This window comes from Mastigoproctus giganteus, chromosome 5, assembly GCF_048544385.1.
Source record: "Mastigoproctus giganteus isolate SK-2022 chromosome 5, ASM4854438v1, whole genome shotgun sequence".
In the NCBI taxonomy this organism is placed as follows: Eukaryota; Metazoa; Arthropoda; class Arachnida; order Uropygi; family Thelyphonidae; genus Mastigoproctus; species Mastigoproctus giganteus.
Genome location: NC_143579.1, coordinates 180,784,734 through 180,805,262, shown reverse-complemented (window position 1 = coordinate 180,805,262; position 20,529 = coordinate 180,784,734). Strand labels below are relative to the sequence as shown.

Sequence of the window (20,529 nt, the reverse complement as noted above, 5' to 3'; positions counted from 1 at the left end):
AATAAAAAACACAAGGATATTTTTTGTTTTTTTAATACAAATGATTTTATCATGCAAGTTATTATACACTATCAAATCTAAGCAGACTAGGACTGCCTTCTATACAGGACTGCAGCATTACTGGAATTATGACAGACAAAATAACAATCAAGGCAGCTTAATTATTTACTTTAAAAAACAATACTTACAAAAATATATTTTATTTTTAAATACATTTTATGAAATAAAACAATGAAATGGATTCCCCTAAAATCTTACAGGCTGTAATAAACGCTGATTCCACTAAACTCCATAATGATTTCAAAGTCAAAAGATGAATTTTTAATTTCCAGTTCTTTCCATCAATCTAAAGTACTTCCATCTATTCTAAAGTACTTCTTATTTCTTGATTTATTTATCTTCATTAAAGAAAACTAATTAACTCTGAAGCAAGTATGATTAAAAAAAAAAGTCTGTTCAGCAGGGCACTGTTGTACTGTGTGCAACAATCCATATTTTTGTGAAAAAAGGCAGATAGTGATTTATAGTGGTGCACTTTAAAATTTAATTATTAATTATGACACTATGTTGGATAATAAGAGAAAATAACACCTTATTAACAATGGCCATGTTGTCAAAAAAATAAAATAAACAAATAAATTAAGATTAATTTTCCATCTACCTCACTTCCAACAATCAGTGTTGTCGAGCAAACATTCTAGTTAAAGCCACTGTAAGGGAAAATTACACATGATAATTAAATAATGTGAATGTTTTACAAATATACTTTTTAAATGAAAAATTAACCAATGATGCAGATCAAAACTGGGGGGGGGGTGATTATATATTAGGGCTGGTGGTGCCTGCTGCAAGGTTAAAGAAGTACATATTAAACAATGGTATGTAAAACATGAGAAAGAAAATACTTTGTAATTTAATTTCCAATCAGTATTGAATCCAACATGTTTGGGGATTTATTAGGTACATTGACAACTATGGCCATAGTGTGGAGAGAGGGAGAGAGAGAGAGAGAGAGATTTATAAATCTTGGTTTAAGGATAGGGTGGGGGGAAAGGAGAATCTCCATGTTTCTTCTAATAAGAGACTTTTATATGCATTTGGCATGGGGAACATTTAAAGGATTCAGCCCACCTGCACACAAAACTGAGTATTTCCAGAATTTGTTAAATAAATAAAATATTACATGCTACAGCAATTTTTAAAAAGTCACAGTTCGTTACAATGTTTTACAATAGCTAAAAAAGAATGAAAGGCACAAATTCTTCATAATGAAGATACCAAATAAAATGACCTGTCAACCACCATAATCACCAGTTTCACATTGTGAATACATCATTTCCACAAGGAAAACATAATGTACTGCACCTTAATATGCTTAAATTATTTTCTAATATACATTTAAATATCCACATATCTAAACATAGCATCACATATAAAGGCTGCATGTGTAGGGAAAAAATGAGGGGGAAAATAGTTTGTTTGAGTAATCATACTATAAAAAGAGCCAGTATAATTAATCCTTCAATGTATTAAACTTCATAAATTAAGATCTGGCTAAATTAAAATATAAATTGCACCTTTAAATAATCACTAGCGGAGCATGAATGAAAAAACTACATCACACAAAAATAAAAAAAAAAAAAAAAGTAATAAAAATGACAAAGCAAAAACAGAGCAACTAAAATTAATTTATATATACTTTTGAGTATTTGTTATGTACAAAACAACCAATCAGAGCAAAAGTTATCATCATACAGTATTCCTACTCTTTGCAGGAATATCACAATTTTATTCCAAGTTTCATATTTATTTTAAAGCATACCTACATCTAGATTTCTTCTTTTCTTGACTGTAATTGCAAACAGATACAATTAACTAATATAACACCAACATTATTTCAGATATTTATGAAATATAAATATATCTAAAGCACTTTTATAAAAACTTAATTTATAAAATTTCTTTTAGGAATTCATGAATTTTCCATTACAAATTACTGCAACAGACAAATCTAGCAGTAATTTTAAGAACATGTTACACACATTAATTCACATAAAAAAATAAAAACAGCAGTCATTACCTAAATGTGTTTAGTTTTCCATAATATATTTACAGACACAGTATATACACATCACATATAGAGGCGATTAAAAAATTAAAAATTCATTTTTTTTCCCCAACACACACACTACAAATATATTTTTTTTTTGTATCCATATATGCCACCCCCAACAATTACAATGTTTTTACTGCCACTTGAACAAATTTATTTGGTTAGACTTTCAACTACACATCTGTGTGTGTGTGTGTGGTTTAAGGAAAAAATATGGTTAAGCACTTGAATTAATGTTTAACGACATTTTTTAATGGATTAATGCACTTATTATTCTGAGAGCCTCATATGAAAGTATATAAGAATACATTAAAATGCTTTAGTCCTTACTACACCACATTTCCGGAAAAACAGCTTCCAATATTCATCACGAGAAAGACTCAAATGGTGATTAAGTGATGTAATTTTTTGTCCATGATGAACAATTATTAAAAAACACCTGTTGTTAGCATAATTAATGCACTGAATGATTTCTCCTTGCTTTTCACTTTCTTCTCCTGGAATTATCATTGAAAGACTACTGCTGCTGTTGTTTATATAGCACATTAGCATCTAAGGCTGTATTGTACCGTGTATGTATTTGTCTGTAAAAGTGTGTATATTCACAAGCTGATTTGCATGTTGTGCAGATTGAAGCACTGAACCTCTAATTTTTACAAGAATGGCATAAAATGTCTCCATAAAATTACATTAAATCACATGATTTGTGATCGCTTAATCCCTTTGGCTAATAATTTCTGATGTAACATACATCACAGATAAATTCATAAATTCAGCAATATGCCAGGAATTCATGACAAATGTGCAGTGTTAATAAATAGATAACATCATTTCATCCTTAACCTGCAAGGACAACCAGATCTTTGTAGATAAGTAAACAAAATATTAATCAACTTGAATACATATTACATATATCACTTAGTTTTCCCTGAAGAGTTTCCATTATCTGTGATGATTCTTTGGCCATACTTAATTTTTTGACCCATTTCAATATTAAATTTGACATCTTTTGGAGCTTCAAACACAAGTACAATAGTGGACCCTAAGTTGAATTCTCCGAATGGATCACTTCTATTTAGCTTTATCTCGCTGTCAGTGCTGTTAAACTGACTACAGTCACTAAAGCTTCCCTTTACCCACTGGCACTTGTTTGTAGATAGGTCCTAGTAAATAAAAAAAATACATTTAATTATTGCATTAATATATGAAAATAAATCAAAAGAATTTGAAACACTTTACCTTCTATTGTGAAAACTTTATCTGAACTAAACTTTTTCTAAAAACAAATTTAAATTTTTCTAAAAAATTAGTTAAATTTTAAAAGAATGTATTAATTTAACTTAGTTTAATATAAAAAATATGATTGTGGTATCAGCAAGTTGGTGTACATGCTTACAAGTACAGCAAAACTGTTGCACCTGTAAAACAGCAAGTGCTTACTGCAAATGAAAAATATTCAATGGTTATTATTTAACCATGAAGTAATCTGTCAAGCAGTTATCTAAGAAACACAGAAAGTGTAAAGTGCAAACGGGAGCTCACAGATAGTTACCATATTTCAGAGGAGATTAAATTTGAAAACAAATAATGTACACAAATGAGTAAATTATTTGTTTGTACAGATTTTAAAGTTTATGTCATGTTATATGTAACATTGCCTTATACAAAGGGATAATCACCTCCTTTTCCCTACTAACAAAATTCCTGTATATAATTGACAATACCCCATGAACTGATATGGCAGCTTGTCTGCACTGCTCAGAAAACTTCATATCTGACTGCACAATTATCCCCAGGTCTTTTTCATTCCCTACCATCCTGAGTGTAGTACCACACAGTTGGTACTTTACTCTGGGATTACTTCAACCCATATGCAGTACTTTGCATTTGTCAATGTTAAACTTCAGTTACCACTTCTCAGCCTGTCTGCTCAACTTTTCTAGATCCTGTTGCAGTAGCATACTCATTAACAACCCTGCCAACCTTTGTATCATCTGCAAACTTGGACATTAAGCCTGATATACCTTCATCAATATCAATAATAAATAAACAATACAACATGGGCCCAACACCAAATCTTAGTGGAGTCTCCATTGAGCCACTCAGGGGCTCACATCTGGTAAGTATGGGCTTGGCACACCCAGGGTCTGAGCTGGATATCATCATTCTTCTCTTTCTTGGTGATTCCTTTCTACTTCTCTCTCTCTCTCTCTCTCTCTCTCTCTCAGGGTAACTTGGAAATTTTTTTTGTTTTGGCTGATGCAGCATAAGCCTCAGGCTTCCCTGCACCACATGGCTAATAATAACCACTCTCTGTATTTTCCCGCCAATGACCCTTTTATCAATTGTAGCAACTTGGCCTTAATGCCATACTGCTCCAATTTTTACAATAGTCTTCCATGTGCAACAGTATCAAGCGCTTTTCTGAAATCCAAGTATATGATATAGAGGGGCATTCCTAGGGTATGTGGCGCTAGGGTGCCAATTGAAAATTGTCGCCCAATTAAAATTTTCTTCATATGTGTATGTAAATTTCAGGTTTTCAGGTACCTCTTGAAAGTTGGTGCCCAGATGTAGTGCATCCCATCCCTTGCACGTTTGGAATGGCCCACCCCTGATGATATCAAAATTATTTTTGTAGAGTTCTTTAGTAACTACATCACAGTATCTAATCAAAATGGTCACACAAGTCTTCCCCCCCCTTAACAAACTCATGCTCTCTGAATTATCACTGCAGCCTTATCTAGATGATCCTGCAATGATTCTTAAATGAGTATTCTTTAACCAGGTTTGTAATTACTCGTGTCACCTTTTGATCCCCCTTTCTGAATTGAGCAAACATTTGCACATCTCCAGTCCGTGGGGGCCTCCAGAGTCCAAGGATGCGCTCATAATCACTGCTAACGGCCTGAATAATTTCTTTGCTGCCTACTTTAATATAACTGGAAATAATCCCAAGTGCCTTCCTTATGTTTCACTTCAACAATTTCTCCCTAATTTTGCCCTCAGTTATTACAAAATTATTAAGCTCCCTGTTCAAGTTTAATAAGCTTCTGTCCTCCACTTTCCTACAGAATTCCTCATGTGTGAATGTAGATACAAATTACGCATTCAATTTGCCACCATCCCAGCAGGATTATCAACAGTTGAACTAATGATGGACCAACCTGATTCATTCCCTTTCATCTAGAATTTATATATGTAAAGAAGTCTTTGCTGCTTTTCTTTGCATCCTTTGCCAAAGATTTCTCGTAATCTGTCTTTGCTTAATTAACATCCTTTGTGACTTCATTATAGACTAGTATATATCTACCACTGGCTTCTGTGTTGCCAGATGATTTGTATGCACCCGATGCAATTTTCTTCTCTGCCACAAGTCTCATTAGTTCAATTGACATCAATGTGGGACTAAACCTGGAATAGTATTTCTTAGTTGGCATGAAAAGCCTAGTAGCTTCCAAGATGAATTCTTTGAATGTTTTCCATTTAGAATTTGCTGTTGGTAACATCATCAGTTGGTCGCACCTTTAGAATTTAAAAAGTGTCTCAGACCACCATAGTCCCTTTACAAAAGCAAAAGCCCTTCCCTTTACCCCTAATGATAGTTACCTCTTTCAGTAAATCCTTCATCAGTACACTGTGATCACTGCCACCTAGTGGTTCCTTTATCTGCAAATTCCTAATGCATGAATAATCACTGCTGATAATCAGATCAAGAGTATCACTCTCTCTGGTTGCCTCTTGAACATGCTGCTGTAGAAAACAATCGTCCAATAAATCCACACAAGTCTTGCTAGTGACCAATTCACAAGTTTTAATCAACATCCAGGAAGTTAAAAACCCCCATTATAAGACATTCTGATTTACTGACCCACTCTATTTCTCTGTATAGTTGTTCGTTGTACTCTTCAGAGTCATTTGGCCTATAATACACTCCTACTCTGGATTTTGCTTTCCCAGTGCTTGTGTCACACCAAACTGACTCAGCACTCCACTGTCTACCCATGTCAACTGGATGCACTTCCTTAGATTTTGTGTTACTAACTAACAGCATAACCCCTCCTCCCTTCCTATCCTTTCTGCACACATTGTACTCCCCAAATTCCAATTCTGCACTACTTATATCAGTGTGACACCATGTCTCTGATATCCCAACAATATCTGCCTTTGATGTCTTCACCAGCATCTCAAATTCTTAAAATTTATTTACTATACTCCTGGCACTGGTGTACATGCAAGTATAGATGCAACTGTTCTTACTCTTAGTTACCCTAACACAGCCCATGTATTTACTTGTTCCATGATGATTCCCACCAATCCTTGAAATCCCCAGCACCTTGCTTTCCAAAGTGCTACTCATTCTAATAGAAGCAGTGCAAGAATTGCTTTCACCTCTGTCTGCAGTTATTGTTAAATCTTTTAGTCTATGAATCCCCCCGAGCTAACAGTTTTCCCACCCACCTAACACTGCCTCAATAGCATCAAGAAATATTCTTGCACCCTTTCTACTTAAGTGTATCCCATACCTGTAGAAGTAGTCTCTCCTGGAAACAAGCACACAGCAAGCTGAAAAAAATTCTCTACCAAGGGCCTTTCACAATCCCTCCAGAGTCGAATTGATTGACAAGGCTCTCATCATATATTCCCTCCTATCGTGTCTGGGCAGAATTTCAGACACTTTCACAAATTTATCCCTAACTCGAGACTTTTTTTACCAACATTGATCTGTACTTGTTAAGTAAATCTGCAGATCTCCTACACTTAATGTCTTTAGCGCCAATGTGTACATCAATATCACCCTTTGTGCCCTAAAAAGATGATATCTGCTCTACAATGTATTTAACTTTTTGTCCATGGTAGACATACCCTGGTCCTATTCCACCTATCCTTTTTGCACAATATATTACCCGCCTCCCTGACAATAGAGTCAACGATAATAACTAGCTACTGTGGGACCAGTGCATTCTGCTTTGAAGAATACCAGTGTGTTGCCTGATGCACAAGAGTGAGCTCTGGCACTGAGTTGTGCAGCTGAGAGTGATGGGTCTTCCATTTTAATTCCTTCAAGGGCATCTACCCTACTCTTCAAACTCTCATAGACATCCATCAGAACACTGAGTTGGTGCCTAATTTCTTGAATACTCTCTACACACCTAGCACACGCAAAGACATCTACCATGGCTAGATCATGTCTTGTTCCAGAAAGATCCATAAACATTTCACAAGTTGCAACTGAATCATCACCTTTGGTTCTTGCCCGAGCCACAGCACTCCTGCTACTTTACTCCAGTTGCTTTGCTGCTCTAGCTTGGGGCATGATTTCTGTTTGAATACAATTGATTAAAAATGAAAATTAATAAATTAATTGTCAAAACTACACTAATCTAACAGATTTCTAACTGCAGTGATATGTATTACGCTATCTAGTTTTACGTTATACCTTGCGCTATACTGTAACGACCACAATGTTAAATTAGTTATATCCTTAGCTAAACACAAAGATGTATGTCCAACAAGTGATTTGGAATTATAAGTTAATTAAAATATATAACAAAATTATAAAACTAATGCCAATTTAATTGATTTGAACTTTAGAGCTACCTATTTACCACAATTACATGTGATAGTTAAATCAATAAAATGGCAAAACTCTTCAAAAACTTATGATTTCTTGGAGCTGGAAATTCACGGCTTGTGTGTATATAATCTCATCCACAGTTGTTAATGATACATCTTAAGTAAGCACATTCTTCTTTTTACTCATTTGTATATCTCTTATACTAATGAGCAAAATCAAGCCACCGTTTTTTTAAAAATCAAAACAACTTAAGTGCACTCTGAAAAACATCTTTGTGAAGGATGAGCTGTTAAATTAACAAAAGAATAAAAACAGTTTTTCAAAGTTTCTAAGTTGTTTTCATACATTCCTTCGCTCTCCACAGGATTAAGGTCAGTTGCAATTGTTACGTCATTTCAAAGAGTCTTTTGCTACAGTACAGTATAATCTATTTTTTGTGCCATTTTATCTGAGATGTCTTTTTTAGAACTTGTTTTTAAATTAATTTAAAGTTTGTTTATATTAAATCTCATCTAGCAGTGTTATGGCAACAAAATGTAAAGGGATAGAATTAAGCTGATATTAAACTGAAAGTTATACAAGAGGCTGATAGGATGGATCAAAGTAAAACAGACATTGCAAAGGAATACAACATTCCTTTACCTACTATATCTAGAATACTGAAAAACCAAAAAAAAATAAAAAACAAAAACTTGAAGAACGTTACACTGGAGCAGCGATAAAAAACAGGAAACAAATTTGTGGTGCAAAACACGAGAAGCTTGAAACAAAACTTTGAGCGGTACCAACAAATGCATGCATCTAATTTGCCAATATCAGGTCCATTTTGCAAGAAAAGACAAATTATCCAGCTAGGCAATGTGGAATTAGCGACTTCAAATGCAGCAGTGGCTGGCTCCAAAGATTTAAAAACAGGAATAACTTGGTTTTGTGAAATGTTTGTGGCGAGTCTGGATTAGTCGACAAAGAAAAGGCTACAGACTGGTTGTATGCTGTACGGACCATTCTTGAAAAATATGAGGCAAAGGATATTTTTAATCTTAACGAGACAAGTTTATTTTATAATTTGCTGCCAGACAAAACATTTGCTGTTCGAAGAGAGTCTTGTAATGGTGGAAAATTAAGTACAAAGACTCACTGTTCTGTTAAGCTGCAATTCAGATGACAGTACAAAATGCCAACTTATGATTGGTAAATTTTGTTTAAAATGTCTTAAACGTTCATTTTAAAGAAGTTAACCAACTTCCCTGCGATTATGAGGTCAATAGAAGTACTTGGCTTATGGTCAAAATTTTTCAGTCTCATTTATCAAAAGTGGACAGAAGAATGGGCTCAAAAAAAAAAAAAAAAAGGAACATTTTGATGATCCTAGACTGCTGTACAGCATATTGTGCTGAGACACTTAAGTCGGCATATATATATATATATATATAGCTGTTATTTTTACCTCCCAATACCACCAGTTTTATGCAGCCACTGGATAAAAATTATTTACAGCAGACTCTTGATTCACCAGGAGTGGATTAATCGGGACATTTCAAGACCACAAATAAAAAAAATAAAAAAAAAAAAAAAAATCAACCAGAAATAATAAATAAGCGAAAAGAAGCAGTGTTATAAGTCATCATTGGGAGATTAATGTACCAAGTATCATGCAATCCCTCCCACTCGGGCATCTCCATAGCCAGGTGGGCAGGAGCAGCGGTGCATAGCACACGCTTCTTGATTAGACTGGGGTTCGAGCCCGTGACCACCAAATACGGAGGGTGCAGAAAGGTCAGGGAATGACCACCGCATATCCCCGGAGCAATATGGCCTTAGTTGCTAATGCTCCTGAAATAAAAAACCTGCCACTCAAAAGAAAAAAAAAAAGAAAGAAAGAGAGGAAAACCCATATTTAGTTTGTTTTAGTGTGTTGTCTCGATTCTTGTGTTCTGTCGCACTGCAAAAAACGCTTAAGTTGGCATATATTGCCAACTTAAGCGTTTTTTGTTACTGGAAAGTGCAAATTCTGTTTATTGTTTTATGGTAGTGACCTCTAGAAATGTGATTTAGTAAAATGTGAGCTCACGTGGGGGTGATAATAATAAGTTTTCGTCTTAACTCTGTGAAGTTCCTTACAGAAAATTTCACTTTGACCACTATCATGGTGCCAACTAAGGGAATAAGAAGAATAAATAAGAACGCTAGTAAATCTACCAAGAAAAGGAAAGCAATCGAGTTGGATCAGAAAATTAAAATAATAAGTTGTACGAAAATGGTCAAACATTAACTAGTATTGCATGGAATTCAGATTTGTCAGTGTCAACAATGAAAACAATAATAAAGGACAAAGACAGAATATGAGAAGCGGTGAAGGGATCGGCACCAATGATGTCAACTATAATAACCAAGGCAACAAAATACATACAGTATCAGTTTTTATAGTACAATAACATGCATTTTTTCTTCCTTTTATGTTTTCTTTTCTTATGTGCCACTCCGGCTACTTCACTGCTGTCCCCAAATAAAGTTTTTAATTGAACTAATTAAAAATATATAACTAATTAATTGAAAAATATATAACTATATTTCTTCATTCTTCTGAGGATATGTGGTTTTTGTAATTTTGGTATATCAGGGATATAGCAGAAATATTTTATTAGTCATTTGAGAGTTACGTAAAAACTCTAGTTACATAAGAAGTCCTGGAACGTATCTCTTACGTATGTCAGGAACTTGCTGTATTTTTGGATTAACCAGGATTTTTTTTTTTTTTTTAACGATCTGTCCCAGAAAATAGAGTCTACTGTATAGCCCACCTGATAAGGTTCTTGATCCGCAACACAGGAGGGAACAATTTGCAGCCAAATTGGAATGTCTTGGATGCTATCCGTAATCTCAGTATTGTTTGGGACAGTATTGCATCAAGTCTAATAATCAAAGAAAGAGTGGCTTTAGGGAGAATATCACTGAAAAACATGGTCCAGCAGACAAATGTGATAGCAACATTGAAGAATGGAGGAATTTGAAGGAGATTATGGATTTTGTTGGCAAATTTGAAGAGTTTGTGAAGGTGGATGATAAAGTTGCTATCACAGCAACCAAAACCAGAACTAATGAACACCAAAAAAAACGATGATGTTTTCGTTACCAGCAACAGTGAAAGAGCCCTCACACTGCCATCTAAAGAAAGATGCCCAAAATGAATTGAGCATAATAGAGAATGTGTTGACCTGCAGTAATGTTGATGAAGCAACAACTACTGTATTTGATAATGTGTGTGCTGTAGTTAAAAATGCATATAGGACAAAAACTGTGCAAATGTTGCATTCTTTCTTTAAATTACATTAATTTATTAAAAATTTAATAATTTGTATGTCTCCTTTTATATTAAGATTGTAATTCTTTTTACTGTGATACAAAAATATTGTTTATATCAAAATATATACTGTACAATATTTTAATTTCTGTTAATTGCTTTTCTCTTAGTTTATCTTACAAATAAAATAATTTTTAAAAAATGTGTTATTCCTATTACTGTGTTGTTAAACAACGCTTTTTGTTTTTATTACTTTCTTTATTATTTTATTAATTTAAATTTTATTTTTTCATTTATTTTTGATACTATGTACCAAAAAAAAAAAAAGTAAAATTTTGACACATTTGGGGAACCTCGTTATTACAAAACATGAAAATTTAGGTCCCTTCAACTTTGTATTAACGACATTCTAATGTAATATCATATTGTATCCCCAATTTATTGACAAATTTTAAGTCTGTTTTTTCTTTCTGCTTGTCTATAAATCTGCATAGAACCAAGTAAGCACAGGCCTTTACCAATTATTAAAAGGTGTAGGCAATTTTTCTGGCTCGTATTTCTGGGCTTCTGACTCCATACACAACCCAAACACTGGGATGTTCACAAAAGGTTAGAGGAGCCGTCATCCCATAAATTTATTTTTTTTAAAAAATAATTGTTTTTTCTTCTAAACTGAGGGAGGATATCATCCTTTTGTTGTTCTCTTTGCACTATACTGGAAATAAAAAAAAAAAAAAAAAACTTCACAACAAAGTTTGCTTGATGAATAACTAAACAATTGCAGTACACTTTGACCAGGTGTTTATAATACTGTACTCATTGCTTTTTCCATTTTTTTTTTTTTTTTTGCATATAAGCTATATAAAAATGTATTATGAATCTAAAAAGAAATTTGGAAATTGTGAATTTAGTCTGCCAGCCAGAAGATTTTCTATTATGGGTGTGTCAGACCATAGCATTTATTTTGGCAGATGAAAATCTGTTTGCCACCCAAGATAGAATGCACAGAAAAAAAGCAAGCTGTCAACAAAGTTATTGGAAGCATTAGGATAAATATTAAATTTAAGTTAAATAGATTCATATTTGTAGATCCAGTTTGTCATCCAATAGCATTATTGAAGGTCTCTTGGAATGGATCTATAGGTGTGAAGACAGACTTCTGGAGCTCCTGCAAATGGATAAGTTTTCTTAAAATTTTTTTGTACTTCTGATTAATTTTATTAATTTGTTTTAAAAATACATTAGATAGACTTAGTACTGTATGTTAGCTTATTTTTTAAATTTAGGTAGTGATTTTTTAAGTTATAACTCACTACTCATATTGCTATCGTATCAGTGTTTTGGCTGAAATATCTTAGCCACTAGGGCAGAAGAATAGTAGGGTTCTAATTGTAATAAAAATGTATTTTGAAGTTTAATATGTTTCTGGGCATATATCTTTTGTTTGTTTGTTATTTTGCTTTTAGGAACATAAGCAACTAAGGCCATATTGCTCCGGGATATGCGGTGGTTATTCCTTGACCTTTCCGCATCCTCCGTATTTGGTGGTGGTGGGCTCGAACCGCGGTCTAATCAAGAAGCATGTGCTACGCACTGCTGCTCCTTCCCACCTGGCTACGGAGGCACCATATCTTTTGTATTTAGCTAAGGATATAACTAATTTAACATTGTGATCATTACAGTACAGCATAACTTTATAGTGTATATCTCAAACTTCATAGATAAGGTATAATGTAAAAACTATATAGCAAATACATCACTGCATTAGCTTAGTACAGTACTGCATGGTCAATCAAGTATAGTATAGCATAGTCGATTAATCAATTAAATTTATTAACCTTATCAATTTTCATTGTTAATTAATTACATTGTATTTAAATGGAAATGATGCCCCATACCAGAGCAGCAAAGCAACATGCACAAAGTAGCAGGAGCACTGTGGCTCGGGGGAGAACTGAAAGAAAGGGGTGATTCTCCAATGCATCACAGCCTGAAAAAAATGTGCAACTTGTGGACTTTCTGGAATAGGACATGATCTAGCCAAGGAGGATGTGTCTTTGTGTGTGCTAGGTGCAGAGCATGTCTAGAAATTAGGTGCCAATACAGCGTTCTGATGGGCATCTATGAGAGTTTGAAGAGTAGGGTAGATGCCCTTGAAGGAATTAAAATGGGGGACCCATCAAACTCTCAGATGCCAAAAATGATAGATCTCACTCTTGTGCATCAGGCAGCACAGTGGCAAGCTTCAGGTCAGAATGCACTGGTCCCACAGGAGCTAGTTATTGTTAGTGACACTATTGTCAGGAAGATGGGAAATATGTTGTGCAAAGAGGATAGTTGGAATAGGACCAGGGAATGTCTGCCAGGGGCAAAAGTTGATGATGGTGTAGAGCAGCTATCATCTTTAAAGGGCAGAAAGGGTGATACTGTTGTACACGTCGACACTAATGACATTAAGAGTAAATCTGCAGACTTACTTAACAAGTACAGGTCAATGTTGAAAAAAAGTCGCAAATTAGGGTTAAATTTGAAAGTGTCTGCAATTCTGCCTAGTCACAATAGGAGGGAGTATATGATGAGAGAGCCTTGTCAATCAATTCGGCACTGGTGAGATGGTGCAAGCCTCATGGATTAGAATTTTTCTCAGCGTGGTCTGTGCTTGTTAACAGGAGAGATTGATTATACATGGATGTGATACACATAAATAGAAAGAGTGCTTTGGTTTGGTTTTCGGCTTACTGGCGCAACAGCAACCTATACTATACTATAATGCGCCAGCCACAGAGACAGCGTGCAAGAATATTGCTGATACTATCGAAGTAGTGTTACGTGGGTTGAAAACTGCTAGCTTGGGGGGTATTCACAGACTAATAGATTAACAGTAGCCACAGGCAGAGGTGAAAGTGATTCTTGTACTGCTTTTATTGGAATGAGGCAGCAGCCTGGAAAGCAAGGTATTGGGGATTTCAAGGACTGCTGGGAGTCATCATGGAACAAGTAAATACATGGGTTGTGTTAAGGTAACTAAGAGTAAGAATAGGTGTATGTATACATGCATGTACACAATGTTAGGAGTATAGTAAATAAATTTTAAGAATTTGATATGCTGGTGAAGACATCAAAGGCAGATATAGTTGGGATATCAGAGACAGTGTCACACAGAGATAAGGAATGGGCAGTTGGAATTTGGGGAGTAAAATGTGTACAGAAAGGGCAGAACATAGAAACGGAGGAGGAGTCGTGCTGTTAGTTAAGAAACACAAAATCTAAGGAAGTACATCCAGTTGACATGGGTGGACAGTGCAGTGTTGAGTCAGTTTGGTGTGACACAAGCACAAGGAAAGCAAAGTTGAGAGTAGGAGTGTGTTATAGGCCAAATGACTCTGATGAGCAAAACGAACAACTCTACAGAGAAACAGAGTGGGCCAGGAAATCAGAGTGTCTGACAATGAGGGATTTTAACTTCCAAAATATAGACTGGAACTTGTGGATTGGTCACTCGCACACTAGCAAGGCTTTTGCGGATTTATTGGATGATTGTTTTCTACAGCAGCATGTTAGAGAGGCAACAAGATGGAGTAACACACTTGATCTGATTATCAGTCATGCATTAAGAATTTACAAATAAAGGAACTACTAGATGGCAGTGATCACAGTGTACTGGTGTGGGATTTACTCAAAGGTGTTACTGCCATCAGGGGTAAAGGGAAGAGTTTTTGCTTTCGTAAAGGTGACTACAGTGGTCTCAGGCAGTTTTTAAATTCTATACAGTGGAACCAACTGACGATGTTACCAACAGCAAATTCTAAATGGGGAGCATTCAAGGAATTAATCTTGGAAGCTACTAGGCTTTTCATACCAATAAAGAAATACTGTTCAAGGTTTAGGCCTAAATGGATGTGAGATAAACTAATGAGACTCGTGGCAGAGAAGGAAAATGCTTGGGACACACAAATTATCGGGAGACACAGATGCCTATGGTAGATATAAGATAATCTGTAATCAAGTGAAAAAGGAGGTTAGGCAACAAAAGTCAGACTACGAGAAATCTTTGGCAAAGGATGAAAAGAAAAACAGTAAAGACTTCTTTAATTATGTAAACTCTAGAAGGAAGGGGATGAATCAGATTGGTCCACTTCATATTGAAGGTTTGATTGTTGATGATTCTGCTCAGGAAGCTGAAAACTGAAAAATGTATTTTGCATCTACATTCACATGAGTTATTCATGGAGAGGAATGCCAGAAGTTTTCTAAATTCTGGCAGGGAGCTAAATGATTTTGTAATAACTGAGAGCAAAGAGGAGGAGATGTTATTGTGATTTGTTTTTTTTTTTTTAGGAGCATTAGCAACTAAGGCCATATTGCTCCGTGATAATCGGTGGTCATTCCCTGATCTTTCCGCATCCTCCATATTTGGTGGTCACGGGCTCGAACCCCAGTGTAATCAAGAAGCGTGTGCTATGCACTGCTGCTCCTGCCCACCTGGCTACAGAGGTGCCAAGTGGAGGAGAAATTGCTGAAGTTAAACATAAGGATGGCACCTGGGGTGGATGGGTTCCATCCAGTTATATTAAAGGAAGCAGGAAAGGAAGTCAGCAGGCCCTTAGCCATGATCATGAGGGCATCCTTGGACTCAGGGTAGGTTTTCACAGACTGAAGATGTGCAAATGTTTCCCCAATTCACAAAGGGGGATCAAAAGGTGACACGAGTAATTACAGACAGGTTAGACATAACTTCTGTTCCGATGAAAATAATGGAGTCACTGGTAAAAGAAGTACTACAGGATCATCTAGACAATACTCCAGTTATAGTTCAGACACAGCACGAGTTTGTCAAGGGGAAGTGCTTGGATACTATGATGTGGTTTCAAATGAACTGGATGCAAAAAATAATTTTGATATCATTTACTTGGATTTTAGGAAAGTTTTTGATAATGTTGCACATGGAAGATGACTAAAAGTTGCAGAAATATGGCCTTAAGGGCAAGTTGCTACAATGGATAAAAGGATGGTTCAGTGGAAGAAGACAAAGCGTGGTAAATAATAGACCCTGCTCATCTTGGACTAATGCCATTAGTGTAGTTTCCCAGGGGTCCGCGTTGAGCCCATACTGCTCTAACCTTATTAATGATATTGATGAAAGTATGTCAGGCTTAAGGAGATGATACGAAGGTTGGTAGGTTGTTAATGACAATAAGGATGGTATGCTACTGCAACAGGATCGAGAAAAGTTAGGGAGATGGCCTGAGAAGTGGCAACTGAAGTTTAACATTGACAAATGCAACGTACTGCATACGGGTAGCAGTAATCCCAGAGTAACATACCAACTGTGCCGTACTACACTCAAGGTAATGGAGAATGAAAAAGACCTGAGGGTAATTGTGCAGTCAGATATGAAATTTTCTGAACAGTGTAGACAGGTTACAAGAGTAGCTAATGGGGTCTTGTCAATGATATATAGGAATTTTGCTAGAGGGATAAGGAGGTCATTATCCCTTTGTATAAGGCAAGGATCAGGCTACACCTGAGTACTGTATACATATTTCAAGGCCTCATTTTAGGAAAAAATGTTGAGCTACTAGAACGAGACAGAGAAGGGCAATGAGGTTAGCGAATGGAACAAAGGGTTGCTGTTACAAAGATAGGCATAAGTTCTGCAAATTGCAGGGTCTGGAGACTAAGCACTTGCAAGGTTATCTGATTGAGGTGTACAAGGCCTTGAATGGTTTGAGCAAGCTAATGCTGATGGATTCTTCCTCTTTCTCAGATTTCGCACCTGCAGGAGCATAAATTGAAATTGAGGAAAGACAGTTGTAGAATAGATGTGTGGAAATTTGCCTTTAGACAGCGGGGTGGTTGATTGCTGGAACAAACTTACATCTGTCGTTGTGGAAGTTGATAGCTTAAATTCAAAGCTTTACTACACAAACTTTTGGAGTGAATGAATGAGTGAAACTTTTTTTTTTTTTTTTTTGGCTGATACTTTCAGCCTGCTTTCTTGCATCATATGCCTTTACTAATGCTAATTATTCATAAAACAAATTGTAACTATCAAATTAAAATTAATCAGTTACAAAAAAAATTCAGATTTTTTGGATGTGGATAATGGGTTGGTATATCCATACTGCATGATGGTTTTTCTAATGCCGTCCTCCTACTAACACCTGATCTATATGCTTCACCATATTCAGTAAAAATATTTACTTTCAACTGTTTCACCACTCCTCTCATGATCATTACATCCTTTGACATTAATCTGCCAATCCTTGCTGGCCTCTACAATAGCTGTATGGGAAGAGTTTACAACCATGCTGAATCAATAACTATGGCACTTGTCATTTGGTATCTAGGATTTAAGTCCATCAATTCAAGACATTTACTGACATGTTACACTTAATGATACATAAGAAAACGATCTGCTGAATACAGCTTGCATTGTACCAGCATAGTGCATTATTCAGCATGGTAGGGATATTTATATTTCAATGATGAACAAGTGTATATACAACTTAATTGCAAGTTTTCACAAGTTCTCTAAACATCAAATGTATATCTGTTGCTGTGAGCGACAAGCATGGACAGTCAGATTAACAGTCTTCAGGAACTTCCAGTACTACACCATTAACATAATAAATTTCAATTTAGCACAAGTGAAGAAAGATATATATAAAGTACTCATTAAAGATTGTTTAGTAACTGACTGCTATGATTCCTCACCTTGTCAAAATATACTTTAATGGAACCAACATTAGTGGCACCTACTGCTGTCATTGAAAAGAATCCATGTTTCCATTCCCCTATATATACAACTCTTTCATTGATATTAAAAAGACCAGCTATCCAGCTGACAATTCCAGGCCTTACACTTAGGAGTTCACCTGCAATCAGAAATACATTTTCAAAACCCAATTCTTTTTTTAATTGTAGGATATCAAACTTCATAAAACAAATGCAGTGGTACAGAAATGGAGGGGAAAAAAACAACAAAAAAAAAAAAAAAAAAAACACCATCTCATTAACTCTCCCCCAAAATACACATATATGAATATACAACATATTCAAAATTGCATTTAACTGAAACTTTTAAAAACAGTATCATAAAAAAAAAAAAAAAAAAAAAAAAAACATTTCCTTAAGACTATTTCTCACTAGATCGTATGTATAGCTTAGCTTAATTTTCAGCACTCACCTCATGAGGCGAGTGCTGAAAATTAAGCTAAGCTATACATACGATCTAGTTATTACATTACAGCACATAAAGACTCCTTAAAAAATCAAGAGACTATTTCTCAGTATCTTATTTTTGCTGACCCTTTTTTTTTTGGGCAAACCATGGAAGTAGACTTTGCTACATAAAATTCTGCCCAATCCTGCTATAAAGGGTCTATAAGTTGTCCACAATTCCTTATGAAACACAAAAATAAGAAAATTTACAGCATAAAACAATTTCTGCAAAAAAATTAAATTCTCCCAAAGCTAGAGTGGCTATAATTTCTGTTCTTCTACACCACATGAAAAAAGGCCTGGGTCCCATCTAGAAGAAAGATGTATTTTATGCTCCACCTATGAACAAGTTAGTCAGCTTCGAGTGAAGATGCATGGTTGTTCTGGAAACTCATCCAATAAACAAGAAACTGGTCATAGAGTAAACACAATTTACAGATACATGCATGGATGCCTCATGGCCTTAGTTTCTTTGATGCAAAATCAAAACAAGCAGCAGCAAAAATTATGATCAAATTTTTCCATATTTTGGTATAGTTTAAATAAACAAAACAATTCTAGACAACTGCATTTCCTTTCTTTCTCTTTATAACAATCAAAATAAAATAAATACAGTAAAGCTTGGATAATCTGAAGGTATGCCAAAATGACTTTGAATTATCTAATCCCCCCCCTCACCTTTCACTAAACGTGCCAAATAAGTATGGGAACAAGCATAAGAAACTTTATTTGTGTTTGTTTACATTTATCTTGGCCTAAATATACAATATGAATTTCACAAATGTGATCTCTATTACAAAATTTACAAAGAAATGGTTACCTTCTCTCGTAAGCCATTAATAGTCACATTTCAAAAATGCAATTTTTTATTTTGTAAAAGCAAACATTTGATATGCCTATGTTTCTACACTGGTTTTGCCATTGTTTGCCTCAAGCACAGCAGGTAACTTAATCTAAAAATAACTCTGTTTATAGAGTTTCCAAGCTATTGTTCCAGTTTAGCATTGGCTCATCAAGTCCATCCTGTGAGGCACAATTTCTTATCCCTTAGCAACATCTAATTTCCTCTTTATTCCTTTTTGTGTTTTGATAATCACTTCTACTTTGTTTGGGAAGTATTAGGCTTATTATTATTATTATTTGGTTTTTAGGAGCATTAGCAACTAAAGCTCCGGGGATATGCGGTGATCATTCCCTGACCTTTTCGCATTCTCCATATTTGGTGGTCATGGGCTCGAACCTCGGTCTAATCAAGAAGCGTGTACTACATACTGCAGCTCCTGCAGTATGTAGTACAAGTTGAAATGCAATGTGCTTATCATCAGCAAAACTATGGATAGAATTCCTGGTCAATGGAAGAAGGTCATTAATATACAAGAGGAAGAGAGTGGGAGAAAGAACTGAACCCTGGCCGCCACCACCAGCATTAGTAAATAACTTAGAAGAGGACTGTCTACCATCACCTGTGGCGGTCAGGATAAAGTGGATACCACAAGATGGAAGCTGATTTAGAAGACTTTTATGCCAAACACAATTAAAAGCCTTTGAAATGTCAATTTCAACTGCTTGAGTTTCACCAAACTTTTCCACTGAATTTTTTTATAGATGAGTAAAATAAGCCAGTATATCACCAGTGGATCTACACTGATGGAATCCATACTGGTTATCATTTATATACTTCTCTAGTATTTCAGAAAGACAAAGTACAATGAGACAATAATTAAGATGTGAGGGATTTCATCCTTTTTAGGAACTGGCTGGATATGAGCAAATTTCCAAGCAGAAGATAAAACACCAATGGAATAAGATATTGTAAAAAAAAAAATGTGACAGAGAACAAGGGCAAGCTCAGGAATGCAGGTTTTGAGAACAAGTGGAAAAATACCATTAAGACCTGGAGCATTCTTGGCATTAAAAATGCTCAAAATTCTACTGACATCCTTTTAATGGAAGACCACAGGAGGCACTGAATGGAGTGTACTGGTATCAATACAAGAGTAAGAAGAAAGGTTAGTTGAGGTGGCAACAGAACTATCTGGTTTTGACAGAGGTGGGAATAGAGAAAGGCAAAAGTTGTGTCCAACAGCTTTGGCAAGAGGCGAGAATGCTCAACTACCATTTGGAAAAAAAGCAAGTTTTCTACTCTTAGACTGTTCAAAATCTAGTATGGATTAATTAATAACTGCTTTTCAATTATTGTGGGCTTTGTTGTAGGCAGAAAATGAACCTGGAGATTTGGATGCAAGCTAACTGTGATATGCAACATTCTTATCTTGGCACATTTATTGGAAAATCAAGGTTTAGATAGAGGAT

General features: G+C 35.3%; 1 protein-coding gene across 1 annotated transcript in view; it reads right to left on the bottom strand.

Moving 5' to 3' along the window:
- Window positions 1-3,027: 3,027 nt before the first annotated feature.
- Pisd (phosphatidylserine decarboxylase) overlaps window positions 3,028-20,529 on the bottom strand; it is a 98,772-nt gene continuing 81,270 nt past the window's right edge. The window contains exons 6-7 of the mRNA XM_090374731.1: window positions 17,710-17,870; window positions 3,028-3,276 (exon numbers count right to left, since the gene is read on the bottom strand). Of these exons, the coding sequence (XP_090230857.1) occupies window positions 3,028-3,276; window positions 17,710-17,870 (410 nt within the window). The remainder of the gene's footprint in view (window positions 3,277-17,709; window positions 17,871-20,529) is intronic.